This window comes from Erpetoichthys calabaricus, chromosome 10, assembly GCF_900747795.2.
Source record: "Erpetoichthys calabaricus chromosome 10, fErpCal1.3, whole genome shotgun sequence".
Lineage (NCBI taxonomy): Eukaryota > Metazoa > Chordata > Cladistia > Polypteriformes > Polypteridae > Erpetoichthys > Erpetoichthys calabaricus.
The window spans coordinates 37,625,107-37,647,139 of NC_041403.2; the positions used below are offsets into that span (position 1 = coordinate 37,625,107).

Below are 22,033 nucleotides of genomic sequence, written 5' to 3' on the forward strand. Positions count from 1 at the left end.
TTTCCAGTGGATTCAGAAACTATTCAGACTCCTTCACATTTTTCACATTTTGTTATGTTGCAGCATTGTGCTAAAATCATTTAAATTAATTTTTACACACATCAAGCAACACTCAATACCCTAGAATCACAAAGTGAAAACATAATTTTAGCATTTCTTGCAAATGTAATAAAAACATAAAACTGAAATATCATATCGACACAACTATTTAGACCCTTTGGTATGACATTTGAAATCTCGCTCAGGTGCAGCCATTTCTATTGATCTACTGAGATGTTTCTACACCTTGTTTGGTGTCCACCTGCGGTCTCTTGACCAGTACTCTTGACTGGACATGATTAATAAAGGCACATATCGTCTATAAGGTTCTACAGTTTTCAATGTGTATCAGAGCTAAAACCAAGCCATGAGGTCAGTGAAATTATCTGTATATCTTAGAGATAGTATTGAAGCACAGATCTGGGGATGACTGTAAAATAGTTCCTGCAGTATTGAAGGTTCCCTGGAGCACGATGGCCTCAATAATTTATGAATGGAAAAAATTCTAGGGTGTTGTACCATGTTAGCCATTATGGATGTAATGAAAAGTCAAGTAAAACAGCACCTTTTATTGGCTAACTAAAAAGATTACAATATGCAAGCTTTCGGGGCAATTTAAGGCATTGTGGTAATTACATCTTGACTGAAGAAAGGGCCTGAGTTGCCTTGAAAGCTTGCATATTGTCCTCACAGGTGGCGCAGTGGTAGTGCGTGGAAGATTGTGGGTTCGCTTCCTGGTTCCTCCCTGTGTGGATAGCTCTTTGAGTACTGAGAAAAGCACTATATAAATTTAATGAATTATTATTATTATTATTATTATTATATTGTAAACTTTTTAGTTAGCCAGTGAAAGGTGTCATTTTGCTTGACTTCTCAATGAATGGAAGAAGTATGCGACAAATGCAACTTTTCCCAGAACTGCCCAAATGGCAAAACTAAGCAGATGTGGGGAGAGGGTCATGGTAAGACACTTTGGCTGAGCTCCTATGAACCTGTGTGGAGATAAGAGAAACATCTGGAAGGAAATCCATCACTGCACCATTCCACCGATTTGGACTTTATGACAGACAGAAATCTCTCCACAGTAAAAGATGGCCACATTGACAATGTGATCAGAGTAAAAATCAAACCATGAGGTTGAAGGAATTGCCTGAAGAATTTAGAGACAGGATTATATTGAGGAACAGATCTGGGGAAGGCTACAAAAAGTAGCATAGTGGCCACCATAATTCTTAAATGAAAGAAGTTTGGAAAAACCACATCTCTTCCTCAAGCTGACCAAACCAAACTGAGCAATTATGGGAGATGGTCATTGTAAAAGAGGTGACCAAAAGCATAATGGTCACTCTGGCTGAGCTCCAGAGAACTTGTGTGGAGATCAAAGCTTCCAGAAGGACATTCATCGCATCAAAACTCCAATGATCTGGGCTTTATGGCAGAGTGGCCAGACAGAGGTCTCTCCTCAGTAAAAGGAACATGGATGCTCACATAGAGTTTGCAAAAAGGCACTGTGATTGTCAAGTGTCTTTGGTCTGATGAAATCAAGAATAGGATTATGGTTGGAGGAAACCAGACACCACTCATCACCTATGCAAAATCATTTCCATAGTGAAGCAGAGTGGTGGCAACATCATTCTGTGAGGTTGTTTTTCAGTGCCAGGGACTGAGAGACTAGGTGGGGTTTAGGGAAAGCTGAACCCCAAAGTACAGAGATATACTTAAAGAAAATCTGCTGCAGAGCACTTAAGGTTCAACTTTCAACAGGACGATGATAAGCACAAAGCAAAGACAACACCAGAGTGGCTTAGGGACATCTCTGGGAAGGTCCCAGAGTTGCCCAACTAAAGTCCGGACTTGAAGCCAATTGAACATCTCTGGAGAGACTTGAAGATAGCCATCCACTGATAGTCTCTGTTTTATCCTGATGGCCCTTGACAGGATCTGCAGAGAAGAATGGCAGAAAATCCGCTAATCCAGGTGTATGAAGCTTGTCAAGTCATACCCAAGAAGACTTAAGGGGGTAATTGCTGCCTCGTGTGCTTTAACAAAGTACTGAGTAATTGGTCTGAATACTTGTGTTAATGTAATATTTCATTTTTTATTAAATTTAGAAAAAAATTACTTTGTCATATTGAGCATTGCTTAAAGTGGGGAAATAATTTCAGCACGATGCTGCAATACAGGAAAAAGTGGTCTGAATACTTTCTAAATCTACTGTACAAGGTAAAAGTGTCCACTTACAATGTAGACAGACAGGTAATTACTGAGTAATTAGTGTACATGGGCTGTAATAGGAGGTACTGAATGGAAAGTTTTGGATTCACTTTACATGTTTCCATCAGATTCCTAAAAAGACTGCAGTTTTAAATCTAGAAATAGTGACGACACCTTTAGTGGGGAACAGATGGGGTCAAAGGCAGAACAGTAAAATACTCATTATGGCAATTAGATTCACTAAAGAACAAAAGTCTGAAAACTTATGAAAGCCACACATTGCAGGTTTTAATTTTTATCTGTTGACAGTAATTTAGTCTTTAACGTTTCTTTCTAGAGCTGTACAGCTTGAAATAAAAATAGAGTGGGACAAGATGTGCAAGTATTATTTGTAATTCAGCAGCACTGAAAACCTTTGAAGAGTCTGAAGGTAGACATTTTCACGTATGCACACACACACACACATAAAGATATATGTGGGCAACCTGGAAAGACTCTGAACATTTAGTACTACGAGTATATCAATGTGTTTTAACATTTATGAAGCAGCTGGCATAATATTTGTCTTAGGGTGGCTTCGTTCAGCACTCCAAAATAGAATATATTGATTTGTGCAGCATTAGCAGGACATTAGGCCCTAAATCTTACAAAGGCAGATACAGTACATCATATGCCGTACCCATTCTTTTTTTTTTTTTTTTAACAAAGAACAGAATATATTTTTGATTTACACTTTGCACATTGAAGAGCTTAACAATGAATCAAGTACTTTTGTTCATGGTTGGAAGTTATACTGAAGATGCTTTCAATTAAAAACCTACTTTGCTTAAATGACAACTACATATTGTATTCATGAGGCCAGCAGAAAAAGAAATGGTGATGATCGGGTACTTTGACTGATTTCCTGTAATGCTCTGCATTGAAGAGAATTGAAAAGTAGAAGAAACTGAAATTCTGCTTATACATTAATGCTTGTGTCTCTGAAATTGTAATGAAGAAAGAAAGATAGAAATGGGAATCCGATTAAAAGAGGTGTCAAGTACCTAAATTTCATTTACTGAGAGAGTGATTACGATACAGTAGGGATTTAACTAATGAACTTGGCAACAAATATACCCTTCACTTGTTTTTTGCTCAAGCCTTTGATTTCAAGATGTCTTAATGAATGCAGGGAACAGCTGCTAAAATGAGTTATATTAAAGCTGAAAAATAGTTTAAAAAGTCAACAAATAGCCCAGGTAAAAAAGTGCAATGTCAACTCTCTAAGAAATATTTCTTATACAGTAAATAGGAAGAACTATCATCATGATTCTGAAGGTTTAAACAACACAGACTTCATTTTTGTATTTGTAAAACTTTTTTCCTTGTTAAATTTGTGAAAACTTTTTAATCCTTTTTTAAATTTATTTTCATGCCATCATGTTGTTTTTCTTTTCTTTTTTTTTCCCAGAGGCCATGTTGTTGCCAGCAATGTTTCACCATTGATACCATGTGATACCTAGAAATTGTGTTTTGTGACTTCATCATCCAGACGGTATTTAAGATGACAGCACGCTAGTTTCAGCATCCAAGATTTTGCCTTCTTATGCAATAGGACTATTTGCAGCTACCACTTGTGATGTTTCACCTTCCCAGTTCAGTGCATTCACATGGGTTTCCAGTCGGACTATTTGGAGAAACGTGAAACTGCTGATCTGCTGATTGTTACTTTTTCTTTTAAAAAAGCAATTAATCTTAACTGCATTTTTCATGGAAATAAAGAGCAAACTAAATGTAGTAAATGTGCGTTACTTTACTCAAAATGTAATTTGACCAGAAAATGGGATGACTGGCTTACCCATGTGTAAAGTGAAATGTCAGAGGGATATCATAACACAGAGGATTCTGCTAGGTTTGTTTTCTCAAAATTGTTTGACTTGTACGTGTTATGTGTAAATCAAGTTTAAATTCCTTTATCATTAATTTTTAATTCATTAATTATTGTTGGGGCAGCACGGTGATGCAGTGGTAGCGCTGCTCCTCCCTGCGTGGAGTTTGCATGTTCTCCCCGTGTCTGCGTGGGTTTCCTCCGGGTGCTCCGGTTTCCTCCCACAGTCCAAAGACATGCAGGTTAGGTGCATTGGTGATCTTAAATTGTCCCTAGTGTGTGTTTGGTGTGTGGGTGTGTGTGTGCCCTACGGTGGACTCGCACCCTGCCCGGGGATTTGTTCCTGCCTTGCACCCTGTTCTGGCTGGGATTGGCTCCAGAAGACCCCCGTGACCCTGTGTTAGGATATAGCGGGTTGGACAATGGTTGGTTGGTTGGTTTAATTATTGTTGTTATTTATGTTCATTCTTTATATAATAAAGTGTTTTTGTCACTTTTGTTAATTGTTTGGTTTCTATGTTTGGATCAATTTTCTACCATGTCCCTTGTGTCTTGTGTCTTGTGTGTGGTTCCCCAAGAGGCGGGGCCAGCCATCAATCTCCATTGAGGGACTGCTTCCAGCTCTATAAAGGCTCAGGGAAATTGCAGTTCCTTTGCAGATTATGTATAAATCATGTAATTTACTAACCCGCTTAATCCAGACCAGGGTCATAGGGGGTGCATGAACCTATTCCAGCTAGCACAGGGCACAAGGCAGGAACAAATCTTGGACAAGGCACCAGTTTTTTGCAGGTCAGACGTCAAAAACACACACCAGGGCCAATTTAACATTGCTAGTTAACCTAACCTGGATGTCATTTAACAGCAGAAGGAAACTGGAGCACCGGAGGAAACCCACACAGACACGGGTAGAACATGCACATTCTACACAGGGAGGACCCAGGACACAAATCCAGGTCTCCTTACTGCAAGGTAGCAGTACTACAACTGAGCCGCTATGCTGCCCTACATGTGTATGCTCTGGTGGTTTAGAGAGATTTCCCTGTTTTGCTGTTCTTTGGCATTTACTGCCTTTTTGACATTTTTTGCTTTGTTTAAGCATTTTGACTTGTGATTTATGTACAGAGACACTGGTTTCTCTTACGCGGTGAGACATTGTCAGGAGATTTAATTTTTTTGTTTTTTAACCTTAAGGCTTATTTCCTGTTTGAGGTCAAGTTGGGCCTACAGCCTCCTATTTTCCTGTGTCAGGCTTGCCTTGGGTGAGATATGGTCTGTTGGTTTTTTAGCAGCCTTGCTCCTTTGCCGTTTTGTAGAGCCAGAATCATAGCCAAAGCTCTGAGTCAGTAGAGCACTGACATGGAATTTCCAATATAAAACTAATCTTACCATTTATACAGTATGATAGCACATGAATTAGATTAGTAAACAAAACTTTTGAAGTACTAGTTAGTGAAAAAATGTATTTAGTGACTTTTGACTATGATTTTTGGTTAATGTTTTCAATTGTGCACGGGTAAGCTGTACAGAAATCACAACAAAATTATCACAAAATTGTAGATAATTATTATTGACAGGTACCCTAAGTATCCAGTTTTTTTGGGAATGTAATATTCGAATTACCTATATTATATATATATATATATATCCATCCATCCATTTTCCAACCCGCTGAATCCGAACACAGGGTCACGGGGGTCTGCTGGAGCCAATCCCAGCCAACACAGGGCACAAGGCAGGGAACCAATCCCGGGCAGGGTGCCAACCCACCGCAGGACACACACAAACACACCCACACACCAAGCACACACTAGGGCCATTATATATATATATATATATATATATATATATATAGTAGCAGTAGAGGTTCAAACACCAGGTGAAAGTCCAAGACTCTTTTATTTTTATACAATCACGTGCACAAAGCACCCTCCAGTCCACACTACTCATATAATAAATCAATCAACAATAATACTCTCTCCTCCTCTCCCAGACACTTCGCCACCCTACCTCCCAGCTCAGCTCAATGTCTGGGCTTTCCCAGAGTCCTTTATACTCCCTGACCCGGACGTGTTCCTGCCCAACAGTCCACAAGTCCTTATTCCTTCCGGGTCAGGATAAACAGTCCTTATCTTCACCCCGGAAGCACATCGTTTCTTCCTGTCACGGGATTATGACGCACTTCCGAGTTATAGGGCATGTACGAGTCCATGAGCCTCCCTACAGCGACTCCCGATGGTCCCCAAGGTATCCAGCAGGGCTGTGCATAAAAACTACATAGTCCATGAGGCCCTGCTGGAATTCGGGGCCCGTCAATGCTGTCGGAAGAGCTCTTCCTGGCGGCCTGGGGGTGAGGGCCGGAATATGAAGTCCTCACAGCATATATATATATATATATTTATATATATATATAGTGGCAGATTTCCAGGGACCTTGCCCCACCGAGACACCCAGAGAAGGGAAGGACCGGGAGAACGGCAGTGTCTTCCCTGGAATGGAAGAAGGTAGCCACCCTGGGTTGTATGGGGGCCACGTACCTGGGGAGCTCAACCCTGTGGAATGACATAGCCACCGCCAGGGGTCGTCTGGGTAGCTCCGGAACTGAGGTATGCAGTACTTCCACCACACCCGGAAGTGCTGCCAGAAGAATAGCTGAACTCGCTTGCAGCACTTCCGCCACACCCGGAAGTGCTGCCGGATGTTAATTGGGAAGCACCTGGAGCACTTCCGGGTGCTGTATAAAAGAGGCCGCCTGACTCCACTCGGGGGCCAGAGTCGGGTGGAAGAGGACAGAACTTGTGAGGGAGGAGTTGGAGGCGGCAGAAGATTGTGGTATTTTTGTGCACTGTGGTGGGGGTTGTAAATAAATGTGTGTGTTTTGGGACATTCTGTGTTTGCCTGTTTGTGTCCGGGTTAGAATCTTCCACTATATATATATATATATATATATATATGTGTGTGTGTGTGTGTGTGTGGGTGTGTGTTTCCTGGTAGGTGACCACCTAAAAAATCAGATTGCAATTCAGAACTAAGAATGTAATACTGTACTCCGATCTTCACCCTGTCAAATAAGCAAACTCAGGCGCTAATGTCCGAGGTTTGATCCCTGTAAGGGGATGCAAAAGTACGTACACCTGACAAGCCCCAATAAGGATGACACATGTGTTGTGTTCTCTTTGGATTATTTGGCAGATACTGCAATATATTTATATTATTTTGTAAATTAGTAATATTCATTATTACTATTTAGTAATAATACCATAATAATAATACCATAACAATAATAATACCATCAAGGCTGATAGTGTTTCTTGTGCCTGAAGTTACTTAACTTGATTCATGATTAGATTGAATTAAACTAGATAACATTAAATTAGATATACTTTATTATCTAATCTAATTTAATCATTTATTATTATTTAAGCATTATTTAAGTTTATTATTTCCTGGCCTCCAAATATCGTGATTTTAAAATAGCGTTAAATATTAAACCCTGTATTATGCAAGATGTTTTCTAAGCTTATTATCATGTTTTATACTTCCTTTCACACACACTCTTTCCCTTTCTGAGTAGTAGTTATGCAGTTACAGCTACATTTTTCATATTAAAATAATGATCTTTATGGAGTATCACATTTCTAGTAAACAAGAGTCACAGAAGGACATGGCTGAGGACCCTGATTAGCAGGAGTGAAGAAAACCCCATGCACATCTCTTCCTTATTTAACGATTTTGCCAAGATTATAAAACCACCCCAATTGAACCATAAGTCAAAAGATCCTGAATACAAATGAGTGTTTGAATAATAAAACAAGAAGGGCATATTTTTATTCAGTTTAGCAGGAAATCAAATATTAGGACTAGTTTTGAATTCACTGTCATGTAGAAATAAGGAAATAAAATGGGCAGGATTTCAACTAAAACTACCCTGTCCTAAATGCAAAACTACTAAATTAAATCCTGTTCTCTTACTTTTTAAACTCTAGAATGATTACTACTGGGGAACTAAAGTACATAAATACATGATAATGATTATACTTCTAAATGCAGTCACAGCTAAACTTCTTCTTTTACCAATGATCAAAGGAAATAATGAATTTTATACCTTTCAGACTTGAACCCAATTCAAAGCAGTAAGCTTAATTTTGGTTTTGAAAGTTATTCTAAATGTAAAAATAAAAAAATAGAAAAAAAAAACGTTCCAGATGCCTCTTTGTTTATTGACACCACTAAATCCAACTCTCTGAATCAGTCCCTCAAAGAAAAGGGGGCACAAACTCCAAATAATCTGCTTTGTAATTCCTCAGAAGAATCAGTGTGTATATAAGCATATTAAAACTGTTTCTACAGAGTGTGATTGGACGATTAGACTTTTGCATCACTTGTTGCTTAAATTTTGTCTTAATTTTGAAATATAAAAAATATTTCAAAAATTTTCTTCAAAGAATCAAGCAAATGCAAGAAAAACCTCAAGAACTGGAGGGATTTTCAGGTACAGTGACTGTAAGGTGATAGACTGAGTCACACTAGTGGGGAGGGAAAGTGCTGACATTCATGTCGTGTTAGAAAACAGCTGGATAGATTTAATTAAACTAAAGTCTGTGCACAGCATTTGCTGTGGAACAAAGCTTCTTAGCAGAAGGTAGAAAATAACCTAATCTAGGAAATGGCCTAAGGTGGCAGACTAGCACTACTACCACTTTAGGTAGCTGTATCGGTACCTCATTCCATGGGCTCAGCATTCAATCCTCCTGAACACTTCATGCTGGTGTGGTTTTAAAAAGTACCTTTGCTACAAGCACATCTCAATCACAAAAACTGCCTATATCGCCATCAGTGATCCTGCACATCAGTGTCGGGTCCTGGCCTATATGTACCCTATAGTAATAACTATGTCTGCACTGCTATCAGTAGACTTCAATACTTATTCAAGTTCAAAGTTCAAGTTCAAGCACTTTATTGTCGTTGTGTAACACAACAAAATTACTTTTTGTGACAGGCCCCAAGGTGTATTTAAAGAAAAGTCAAATAATTCCAAATATGTTGTATACAGTGTTAAGTGATCAAGTAACCAGAGCAAATTATTATTGCTCAAAGTACAGCAGCATAAATTGTTATTGCACCTGTTAATAAATAGTACATTATATATTCTACATTGTATTACATTAGTATATTGCACATTACCAATATAGCTTATTGCACATGTTCAATTAAAAATGATCTCAGACTGAGGAGATTCAGAGTTCAGAAAGTTTATGGCAGATGGGACAAAGCTATTTTTTAGGTCTGTTTGTGCATACACGGATTGACCTAAAGCGTCTGCCTGACGGGAGGAGCTCAAACAAACAATTTCCAGGATGAATTTTGTCCTTGAGAATGTTTTTGGCCCTTCTCACACAGCGAGTCTTATACAAGAGTTCGAGTGATGGCAGTTCAGTCCCAATAATGGCCTCTGCTGTTTTTACGACCTGCTGCAGAAGCTTCTTTAGCAGCCTTGGTGCAGCTGTTATACCAGGCCATCATGCAGTTAGTTAAGATGCTCTCTATAGTGCATCTATAGAAATTAACCAGCAGCTTCTGGGGGAGGTAAGCTCTCCTTAGCTTCCTGAGAAAATAGAGGAGTTGTTGTGCTTTGCCTATTATAGCCAAGTTGTTGTCAGCCTAGGACAGGTCCTCTGAGATGGTGACTCCTAGAAAGCTGGAAACTCTCTCCACAGCATCTGTTATTCTTATTTCAGTGGTGATGGAGAAATTTCGAGGGATGAGAATGCCTGACCTAATTTTTAGCAGTGACTTGTCTTTAATTTTTTTTTATACTAGTCCTGAATGACCATAATAAACACTATGTTCAAACACATACTTTTTATAAGTAAAACCGTAATCAGAAGAGTTTGGGTCAAACCTTCATCAGAGACTTTGTCAACCGATCACCATATGGTAAGTTGGCTCAGATGGCAGGAGTGCTTGTTGGACATACTTAGTAGGTCTAAATGGGCAAGACCAGTGCTCTGGTAATGCTTTGCTAAAACATCTCTGTTTGAGATTAGAGCCACTCTCACCTCTAACTGAAACTCTTGCATTTTGGAGTAAAAACTATATAAGTACAATTAGAGGAAAGAAATTACAACATATTCTATCTATGCAGAGGTGCTAGATTCACATTCTGAAAAAAACCTGATAACTTAGGAATGCCTTGGAATAAAGGAGTAATGTGTAGCTGTCTAGTAAGGATTCCCCATGCGCAGCTGGCATCAGACAAATAGCTGGCATAGTCCATGAAAAGTAGAACCAAGTGGCAGACACAAGACACATTGGTGGGACTACGCTTCTGATCTGGGAACACCTAATCATTTCATAAATTAGGATTTCTTGCACAAACTACAAAACTTACTGAAAGTAAATAATAAAATAAAGCTGGATCCAAAACTTGTACTAATGAGGACATTTTTGAAAATGAAATAGTGAGTAGAATCTATTCAGATTCAAAGCAGTTTGAGACCTGGTCAAGGTGGAATGCTGTCTCATTTCAAGTCAGCCCTTAAAGACACATTAATTACCATTCTAAAAGGACTGGGTTGATTAAGATTTAGTTTAAAAAAAATTATCATTAAGCAAATTACATCTGAGGATAGATTCTGGTCCCAAAGGGTGCTGTATCTGAATATGAGGGCTTGGAAAATGAATGAATGAGAGAATGAGGATTACGCGTGAGCTGTGGCTGTAATCAAGTTCATGGTTCAGTTGTTTTGTCATATGTTATAAGTACAATGAAATACAGTACGTACTTGCCCTCTTCTGCAGCCAAAATGTTAGATTTGTTTTTTTCTATAGATAATGTTTCAGGTTATATAATTGTGTTTGTCCATGTACTAATGGGCTTTATCCAGGAAACATGAGGTAAGCTGCAAACTATGCCTACACCTTTTATTAATTGGGACCTCCATCATCCATGTAAACGGGCACAGATTTTTCTTTTAACAACACGTAAATTAAGCAAAGTCATATTGTGACCTATGCACTGTTTTTGTAGGAATCCGCATTTTTTCCTCATGTCTGCACCAGTTATTCTCTGGGTGCTATGGTTTTACTTGAACATCTTAAACATGTATAAATTAAGTTAGTTGTCTACTTGAAATTGGATCTGTAACAGTGAAAAGGTGAGAGAGACTGCCCAAGTCTGGGTTCTCATTTATAAAGCCTTTCATGGATTTGAGTGTGAAAATATCCATACCACAAAAAAAGAGTAGACTGCATATGCTAAAAAAATCAGATTTATAAAACCTGGTGTACGCACATTTGCATGCAGTTTACCCTTTATAAATAACAATCATCTTGTAAATGTTCATACATACCTCGAACGCTGCTTGGTTGTCACCTTGAACCAACCAAATAGGAACTAAGCTAATCAACCTCATACATAAATAATGAACAGGTTTACATGTTAAGGGACAACAGAAGAGAGGCAAAAAACAAAACTTTGAAGAGTGCAAGACAGAACTTCTTGTCTGTAAATCAGAGGTACGTATTTGGTGGCCACAGCATAGGTATCACCAACAAATGCAAATATATTGAATAGCAATGTGTTACTGCTACCGTGAATACTACAAACTCTACCAGCCACGTCATGCCTGCAATTAAAAATGTCCGATCTCATGCGAAGAAGCAGATTGCTCATCTCTGGCAAAATGTGAGTGCAAACAGAGGGAGAGAAAGTATATCTATGTTCTCTGATTTCAATCTGCGAATGGCCCCTTCAATTGGAGGTGTCTTATTAGGTCGCATTATGCCAAAGCAGTCCGGACATTTGTCAGTTTCATCTTAGCATCACATACAACTTGTATGGTAATGGAATGTTACTGTTTACAGTTAACAAAAAGCAGCTTCATTCTCCATAGGTGCCCTTATAGCAATATGAGTTTTACGATAGGAAACCGGACACTGCTGCTAACTGGATTTTTGTGCTGAGCTGTACACTCTCAGGATGAGAAGTAAAATCAATGTACTGACTCTGTGCTCATAAAAGACCCTTGGGCATCCTGCGTAAAGAGAAGGGTGTATACTGATGTCCACCAAAGCCTAGTCATTCTGGCTCCCTAATTATTCCCTGTCTCTAACTAGCTATCTCTCTCACCACTTCACCACTTACAGTAACTGCTAATGGGTGGTTAGCATACTGGTTCAGAAATTGCTGCTGTCACATCATCCAGGTGAATGCTACACATTACTGGTGGTTGAAATGCACCACCATGAAGAGAACTAGGGATCAAAACAAGGAAGTCTTGTCAAATTACCTAAACAATAAACTTTGAGTTATATTTCATGAGTGCCCTTTCAAATTTATTGCAGAAACAAAGATTAGAACAAAATGATTTTTGCTATATTACTGAATGCTTAGCTTAGCTTTGACTATTAAAGGCATGCCTTCTTTTTTGGGATGGACAGTTTATTCAGGGTCTTATGTGCTGGTTGGCTGAACTGAGGCTAGTTTGTTGCAAGCAGTGAAAGATGTGGAATTCCAATCAACCGATGCGACACATGGAATTGTGTGGTGTCATTTAGCATGACAAAAGTCAGAAAACAACATTGTTCCAAAAAAAATTTGCTGAATACAGTACATTCTTAGGAATGAACATCAATTTGTCTTAAGAACAAGCACAGCATGACATATGGGAGGTCCTGCCAAGAGAACATCCAAAGCCCTAACTAACCATGAATGATAACGAAGCAAGAAATCTCATATATTTAAGTGAGATGTCAATGGATGGTTGTGTTGGAAATCAAGGCTTAAAGACTGAGGCCTTAAATGGAAAAGAAACTCATAAAATAGTTGAATGCCTTGTCTCCTGTAGAAATTCGTGTATTAAAACAGAAAAGTAAGCCTCAAGTGATCCTGAAGAACATTCACAGTGATCACAGATTTATTTTGTAACTCTACCTTATTTTCCTATTTCAGAACTTGCTGGAGGACATTATGGTTTACAGGTTACTGATTGATATGTGTGAGGTGTTTCCATCCAGTGGCTCTGCATTCTTATTAGCTAGGAATGCACAAATGTCTGTGCTGGCCTAATGAATTGCAGTACTTAGGTGCCCCCTGTGTACTCTTCAAGGCTTTAAAAGTCGACGCTTCAACATCTCCATTTCATCTAGATGGCAATTACAGGTTGCATTCATAGGGTATTACTGCACCACCCTCCTCCTACACCTCGCTGAATGCAAAGAAGTCCATTGCAATGAAAAGCCAGGTTTTTGAAAAAAAGAAGGAAAAGATCATGCAAGTGGAGAGGGAAAACTCATCCTGCTCCAAAACCTGAGATAACAGCAGGAATTTTACAAAAGAAAAGGAACAGTATGGTTGTTAATTACAAAGATTTCTGGAGCATATCTAAAGGTATTAATCTGTATTTGGGTAAAGAGCAAACAAAGTCATACATAATGATTTACAGTTCTAAATAGAGCGTGACCCACTTCTTATTATATGAGAGTTACAATTCAAATCCAGGTCAATGTTTACTTAAAAAAATGAACAAACAAACCAGGAAAAAGCTCTGGTATATAGGTGTTAAAAGAGCTACTGTGACTTAACTTTGTTTAATGTTTGTTGTGAGAAAATTTACATTTATATTATATTTTTATATTGTGTGAATCTGCAGGGAACTGGAAAATTACTCCTTTCAGCGATGTTTTTTTTTTCTAAATTAATTCACAGTTCAGACCAACAAGGTTATTATTTTATATTTCTGTCACACAGAAAAAAGGGCTTCACACTTACCTTGCAGAATGTAAAAATCAATTAGATACTGATGCCGGCTGTATGCACCCTCAATGGTAAAATGAAAAATTCTTTGAACATGCGTTAAATTCCTAATTTGAAAATAACAGCAGTGTTCATTATTATGAGTCACTGTATAGATAATAGGCTTGCTTCAGATTTGCTCACCTATCATTATGTACTTTTAGCTAAATCTTACAAAAAATGTTCAAGGTGTATTCAAGGGTGCCATTTCCAGCCAAAATTAAAAACTGTTAATCAAAGTGCAGTGATTTAGACAGTAAGTAATAAAGAAAGTGTTCCTGAAATCCAGGAACATGAGAAATGACTGATTATTTACAAAGTCACTGATGTTTGGTCTTTGGAATAAATATATGGAGTGAATGAGGCATAGGGGTAATGTAAGGAAAGCTCCTCTGATGGCTGAACTCACTCGAAGGGGCACCACGTTAGCAGAAATCACCTTTAATGTAATGAAAATCAAATACAATAGTAGGTGGCATATTTAAACTAAATGAGCACAGGAAAAATGTCAGATTATCATTAATAATATGCTTTATAAAATAATAGCCACTTTTTAAAAAACTTCGCTGTATTTTATATTATTGAAGAACATATGGATATAAAGGAAAACTACACTCAAAAATACTTTCATATGTTATTTACCCCATGCAGTTTTTAGTGATGGCCCAGAAAAAAAATTTAATCTCATTTTTTTATGCAGATTGGAGAGAAAAACGATTATGATAATAATAGAAGGTAATAATGTGCAATGGAAAATAATGTAAAAAATGTCTATGGAAAAAGCAAAAAAAATCTCCCATAATCCAGATGGCAGTTATTCAGTCATATGCTCAAAACACATGTTTTTTTGGTACAGTATTGTTGAACAGATTATTCTGGAATTATCAGTGGACATAATAAGCAAGATAAGCAAAGCCTCATGAAAATTACTTTTTGATTTAAAGAGCCACATCTCCTTCTCATTTGTTGTTCAAGAGCCATGTCTTTTTATATACTGTATACAGTATGTGTGTGTGTCTGTGTATACACAGCCATGATTCAGTTAACAAAATCCCGACTAATGATGCTGCGCTTTAATGACAGAGATTCCATACAGATCCAATAAATGAAATCGAACAGCATCAATACACCATTGTAAGTTATTGTATTACAGTAATATTATTACTGTATTTCAATAATTATTATTAATTCGTGTGATATATGTATCATGCTAATGTTAGGTCAAGTTACTTAAGGTTAGGTTAGATTAGGGTTTGTTACGTCACGGTGGGTATATACTTGACATGTCATTGTGGTGAAAATGGCACAAAATCTGCAGTGGAAATGACATGAGACACACATGAAAATGACAGGAAATGCTCTCCCTTATAATATGTCGAAATGCTTAACAAAGAAATCAACTAACGATAAACTGGTCAGAACCATATGCTGTCATTAAGTGAGACATGACTGTAAATACTGTATGTATGTGGTGTGTCTGTATATATATATATATATATATATATATATATATATATATATATATATATATATATATATATATATATATATATATATATATATATATATATACAGGTTGAGTCAAAATTATGTCAACATTTTAATGGCAGAAACAATTATTCACAAAACATACTTAATTTGTGCAAGATGATTTACAGGAATGGCTCATCCTGTTCACCATCATGTTCAACACATGTATATATATATATGTATATATATGTACATGTATATATATATATACATACACGTGTGCACTTGGTAGTCAGCTTAATGACTTTGGTTATGGTAGTTACTCACCAAACCAAGGTTCGGTGCAGTGTGCTAATTCTTTCTCTCTTCCTTCCTCTGAAGAATGGAAGATTGACAGCTGTTCCGCCACTAATGTCACTTCCATTGCCCTACCTTCTAGGAAAGATGTTTACTCTGTCTTTGTAAAATGGATAATTTGTTTTTGTTTGTTTTCATTGTACAGGATCACGGACAGGATCCAAACCTTTTGTTTTACAATATACATAGTAGGCTAGAAAGCTGTTCTTTGACTTTTGTTTAGTACTCAACACCATCATCCCTCAGAAGCCAATAGGGAAGTTGGGTCTACAAAACTCCCCTATGCAACTGGATCCTGGATTTTCTGGCAAAGAAAAAAACCCCAGACATTCTGCATTGGAAACACCATCTCCATTACCAGAAGATTGAGCATGGCAAACTCAGACCTCTTCTGTTCACTCTGCTGACCCATGACTGCCCAGCTGTATACAGCTCTAACACCATTATTAAGTTTGATGAAGACACAACAATTGTGGGTCTCATCAGCAAAGGGAATGAGTCAGCTTATACAACAGAGAAACAACGATTGGTGGACTGGTGTAAGTGCAACAATGCTCTTAGTAGTTTATTTATATACTGTACATTTGTTACATTTGCTGCTACTGTTGCTTTTTTATTATTAATTGGTGTTATCATTTATCTATCTATATATTTATAGTATAGTTCTTTACTTGTATTTATGTTTCACTGCAGTCCTGAGGAATGTAATTTCACACCACTGTTTGCTGCAATATGGTGTATGAATGTTATGACAATGAAACCACTTGACTTGCAAAAGCATGCATATTGTACATTATGAGCATACGACTGGATAAGTGACATGAGGTTTATACGACACAAATAACACAAGCTTTTTTTGTTGTTTTCCTTTTTCCATGAATGTTTTTCACATCATTTGGTATTGTACAGCATTGGCCACTATTGGCTTCTATTATATCATTAACTTTTTCTCACCATTCTGTATGATAAGATGAGATTATTTTATTTTTCTTGGCCACCAGTACAAAGTATATGGGGTAACTAACATGTAAAAAATATATTTTTGGGGTGGAATATTCTTTTAGCTCATTTTGCTCATTTAAGTTATGTAACCTTTACATGGTTAAGCCTACTATATCTGATTCAAGGATGTAGAGGATGGTATAAAGAAGCCTAAGATGCAAAACATACACAACCCTGGATGAGATGCCAGTCAATTGGAGGGTTCACTCACACACAAACACACTGACTCTGACAATGACTGCTATGTACACAATTCTGGAATACTGGATGGAAACCAATATAACCTGTGAGAAATTCAGAGATACAGGAAAATGTGAACTAAACAGAGAATTCAGGCCTAGGATATTAGATCCATGATGCAGGAGAACTGCATCGCTCTACTACCCTCATGTGGCACACGTTATCCTGAGAGACAGTTATGAACTGGGCCCCACTCCATTGAATAGCACACCTTCATGGGACAGATTTAGAGTGTCCTGTTAACCGAAATTTCAAGATGGACCTGAAGAAAAATCAACACAGACATGCTTGAAGAATGAATAAACTCCATGACAGTGATTTAGTTAGAGAACTGTGAGACAGCTGTGGTAACAGCTAAAACACAGTGCCAACCATAGCTTCCTTGTGCCTGACCCTATTACAAGTAACACACTTTCACACATTTCTTCCATTATAAAATGTTGTTTTCAATATATTTTATAAAATGCATTGCAATGAAAACAGCTTAAAAATGAAGACTCTGGCAAGCATTTCAGTGATTTTTTTTTTGGCTGGCATGAAGAGGCTGCAAAAGCAAAGCTAGCAAATTAGTAAAGGAAATAACAAACAAAATCTTGTAAAAGTCAGCGATGACTTAAGCTATTTGCAAAAAACCTGAAGAGTAAGAATGCAGCAGTCGAAAACTGTCAAGACAGCAAACAGTCAGAAAATAAAATTAGAAGGCTGAAACTGACCTATGCAAACATTTTCATCATCCAGCTCTGCGGAAGTGTTTCTGTAGAAGCCAAGCCGGCATAACTGACAGTGCTGACCTCTAGTGTTGTGTTTACAGCTCACGCAAATGACAGTATTTAGCAGGTCGATGTAACTGCACCGATTGGAGTGGCCGAAGCATTCACAGTCTTGCAAGGAAGAAAAGAAATGTATACAAAAATGTATACAGCAGCAAATAGAGAGCAGATTACATGCGTGATTAGGATGATGAATGCATACAATGGCTGCATGTTGGCACAAACACAAACAGCGCTGTCAAATGTCACTTGGCTGCAGACATATCATGGGCTACTATGCATGTTGCTGGGTAGCAGAGAAGTCAGGCATATGGAAGGCAATGAATGGACATCCAGATCACTACAGCAACGCAGAAAGCTATGCAACACTCCACAAACTGCAAGAATCTGAGAAATTTAATTTAAACAGGTCAGCCGATATCTAGTCGGGCATGATTATCTCATGCAACGCACAGGTACACAGCACACGTTTACTTATTTTATTGTTTTTGTTTAGTTTTTGCAAGACTGATTCCCTAAACTTATAAATGAGTTGGGACTCTGAAAGTACACCTGGACTTCAGTCTTAATATCACTGATCAAATAGAGCTCACTGAAATTCTGTCTTATTGAAAATGACAAACTGTGAATAGATGCTCTACAATAACACACTTATGCATAATCATTAAACTTTTGTAGGGCAATGGAAATGGCTCAGTTAAACTACAGTTTTAATTTGAGTATTAGGAAAACATCCTTTCATTCCCCAAAGTTGCTAATCAATTACAAGTATGTGGGGAGTCCAAGCCTATCCTAGCAGCACAATGTGCAAGAAGATACCAACTCTGGATGGGATTCCAATCCATTGCAAGGCACATTTACTTAACAAAATGCCCATTTGGAATGACCAACTGTTCAAGCATTTATGCCACTTGGAAGAAAACCTAGAGAAAATGAATACAAACAAAGGAAGAACAAGCAGATTATACACAGGGAGTTTGGATTAGGTGGAAAATCCAGGTCTGGTTCCCATGATGCTAACAACTGTGCCATCAAAACTACACATGAATTAGTCATTTTAACTCTACAGCAGGTATATAGTGCAATTTTTTAAAATTATGACATCAATAAATATACGTAGCTGATAGTCACTAGGACAATGTGTCCCATGATAAGACGTCTGTGACAGCTGTTATATCAGTTGTTAGTGCTACCAGTTAAGTTCAAAGTCTGGGTCTCTGTTATTTATCTATTTAAACAGAGAATAAAATAGATATGAAAGGCACTATATGACAGATTGTGCAAAAAAATGGGTTGATGCTGATTCTAGCATTGGCCTGAGAATGATATCAGCACGGTGTCAGCATGAGCATGAATATGAGCTGGTATTACATATTCTAATGAGCAGCTTTAGTACCAGTAACAAGGAGAGAAGCCTTTCACAGTCACACAGTCACCATTCTAGTGTGCTTAAAACGATCAGACCATGGAAGGACAGCAAGCTACCTTAAAATGTGATGAACTGAGCAATAATCCACTAGGTCAGATAGACAGACAGACAGACAGACAGACAGACAGACAGACAGACAGACAGACAGACAGACAGACAGACAGACAGATAGATAGATAGATAGATAGATAGATAGATAGATAGATAGATAGATAGATAGATAGATAGATAGATAGATAGATAGTGTATAGGGTATACACCAAAAATCTGTAATACTTTACTAATAGAAATACACATGGCTAACATTGTGGTTGCTTTTAAAAAAACTCCTAAAAATCCACTTTTTAATTTGACTTTTTTGGAGCTACGTCTCCTAATTTACTATACATGCACAGTATGATCATATTCTTCAATGAATTTGCGATCCTTATTAATCTCTTCTTTTCTCTACTCTTTTCCCTGTAGTGCCAATTTGCACCACCACCTCCACCTAGTCAAAGGCCTGTGCAGCCACTTGTGATGAATGAATAAAAGCAGATACCCCAAATGTCCATGAGACCCACTGCATCAAATCCTCCTAGCACAAGGCCTAAAAAACAATAAGGAATGATTTAAGTACATTTATGATATGTGGGGGCTGGGTGGTCTTTTGGCCTTTGGACCCCTACAGATTTTGCTTTTATCTCCAGGTTATCTAGAGTTTTTTTTTTTTTCTGTCTGGCCTATCATCTGACTCATCTTTAGAGATTTAAAAAAAGATTCTATGTACAGTATAAGGACTTTTCTAATAGTTTTATATCTATTTATGTAATTGTGTATTGATTTATTTTTTTGTATGTTATTTAGTCATTATTATATGTTTTTAAAAAATGATTCTATGCACAGTATAAGGACTTTACTTTTCTAAAAGTTATATATCTATTTTATGTAATTGTGTATTGATTTATTTTTTGTATGTTATTTAGTCATTATTATTCTTATTTAATTTTAATTTGCATTTTTTTTCTTGTAATTTTGCTCATGATCATGTGTATAAAAATGTGCGATAGAAGTAAATGTTATTGTCGTGTAACAGCGCTGACTCTTTCATCAGACCAGGGATGACATCAGTGCTGAATCTGCAGCATTATGAGCTGGCAAATGATCAGTCAAACGAGCAGCTTCAGAGCCAACTGCAGGGGTGCCTATAAAAAAGACACACGTCCTGCAGTCACACAATTACCATTCTAGTGTGGCTAAAGCAATAATCCTCTAGGTCAGATTGGGGTGAGCACTTAGCGAGTGCTTAGATAGATAGATAGATAGATAGATAGATAGATAGATAGATAGATAGATAGATAGATAGATAGATAGATAGATAGATAGATAGATAGATAGATAGATAGATAGATAGATAGAAATGTGTATGTGTTCATACTTTATGACATAATGGACTATGTTTTAACAGATACACTTCAAACTGTCAGAATGCAAATGCCTTTACTAAGTTGTAATTGCCCTGGAAAGAATCTTTCACAGAGGTTTTCTGCCTGTTACAATTTGTATTTAATACAATTCCGCCATGTTCTCTGCCATGGCACGACTATGAGATAGTAAAGTGCTTGCTCATCTTGCAAGTCAATAAATGTTTTTAACTTCCAGATTTGTAACCACTGCCTCTGAATTTTCAAAATCTAATTTGTTGAAAATATTTTTTTAAATCAAATCTTTTCTGTATCCTTTGAAGAATAAATGTAAATAGTCACACGCAGGACTCTAGTTAGGTAAGCCACCCATCCCCAGCATGTGAGGAATCACAGCCACTAACACCTTCTTTTCTTTTGCCTGCAGACAGGAGGACAAGCCCAGAGATGGACAGTGAAAACAGTTCCAGCCTTGCCCAAAGCTCCAATCCCTTCCATTCCAGGATCTATTTAAAAAATAATTGTACAGAAAGTCTGTGTTCACTTGGGAACCTACTTCTGAATGGTTTGGAGCTCTGACAAAGAGACTTATTTTGAGAGTCAAAGAGTATTGGCAAACCTGTGCTGCCCTGGATGTGAGATGGCCACAATTTTCTTTGATTCCTTTTTTATTTTTGGCTTCATTAAATGGGGAACCTGTTGGTCCCAACCCTTTATTTTCTCTTTAGCTTCTTCTCAATACAATAAACACACAAACACACAATCACATATAGGTTAGGCTTTTGTTTTCTTGCAGATTAAAAGTGCTAATTTCACTATTTTAGTATGTAGTTTTTTTTTTTAATGAATGATTATCATAGCACAATCCATTTATATTTAACATCAGAATTATTTTTTAATTTTAATCTGTACTTTTATACTATTTGAGACCAAAAATTCACCATTAGCATTTAAAGATATGGAAAAGAAGACCCCATTTACTTAAATCTGATTATCAGTGGAGTGTCCCCTACCAAAACCACCTCTTTTTACTGTAGATGACTTCATCTTCTGTTTTATTGCTGATGTCTTGATTACTCAATGAATATTATGATGAATGCAGCAAGCTTCTACACTGTACTGGTTATACTAATATTGTATTAAAATATGCAAGATGAGTGAAATACAATGCATCTTTCTATTCTTTGGGCTATTTAATCCCTCCTAGGGTTATGAATTTAGCATTGATTTTGAAATTACTGTACATGCTTGTATTTCTCACTACTTGGTATCAAGGGATACAAAAACACTTAATGCACAGTAACTCAAATATGTTGGCTTATGTCTGTTTTACTCGACCTGCTGAAGTTTATCCGATCTCAGAAGCTAAACTACAATGGGATTTGTCATTTCTTAGATCAGGTGGTGTTGAACACCAGGCCTGGAGGGTCGCAGTGGCTGCAGGTT

The 22,033-nt window shown here is 37.4% G+C and overlaps 1 protein-coding gene across 8 annotated transcripts in view; it reads right to left on the reverse strand.

Moving 5' to 3' along the window:
- ntng1a (netrin g1a) overlaps positions 1-22,033 on the reverse strand; it is a 524,315-nt gene that overhangs the window by 41,996 nt on the left and 460,286 nt on the right. For 2 of the 8 annotated variants that reach the window (XM_051933209.1, XM_051933212.1), the window contains exon 6: positions 17,699-17,866. The exons of the other annotated variants lie outside the window; for them this stretch is intronic. In XM_051933209.1, the coding sequence (XP_051789169.1) occupies positions 17,699-17,866 (168 nt within the window). The remainder of the gene's footprint in view (positions 1-17,698; positions 17,867-22,033) is intronic. 8 annotated transcript variants of the gene reach the window in all.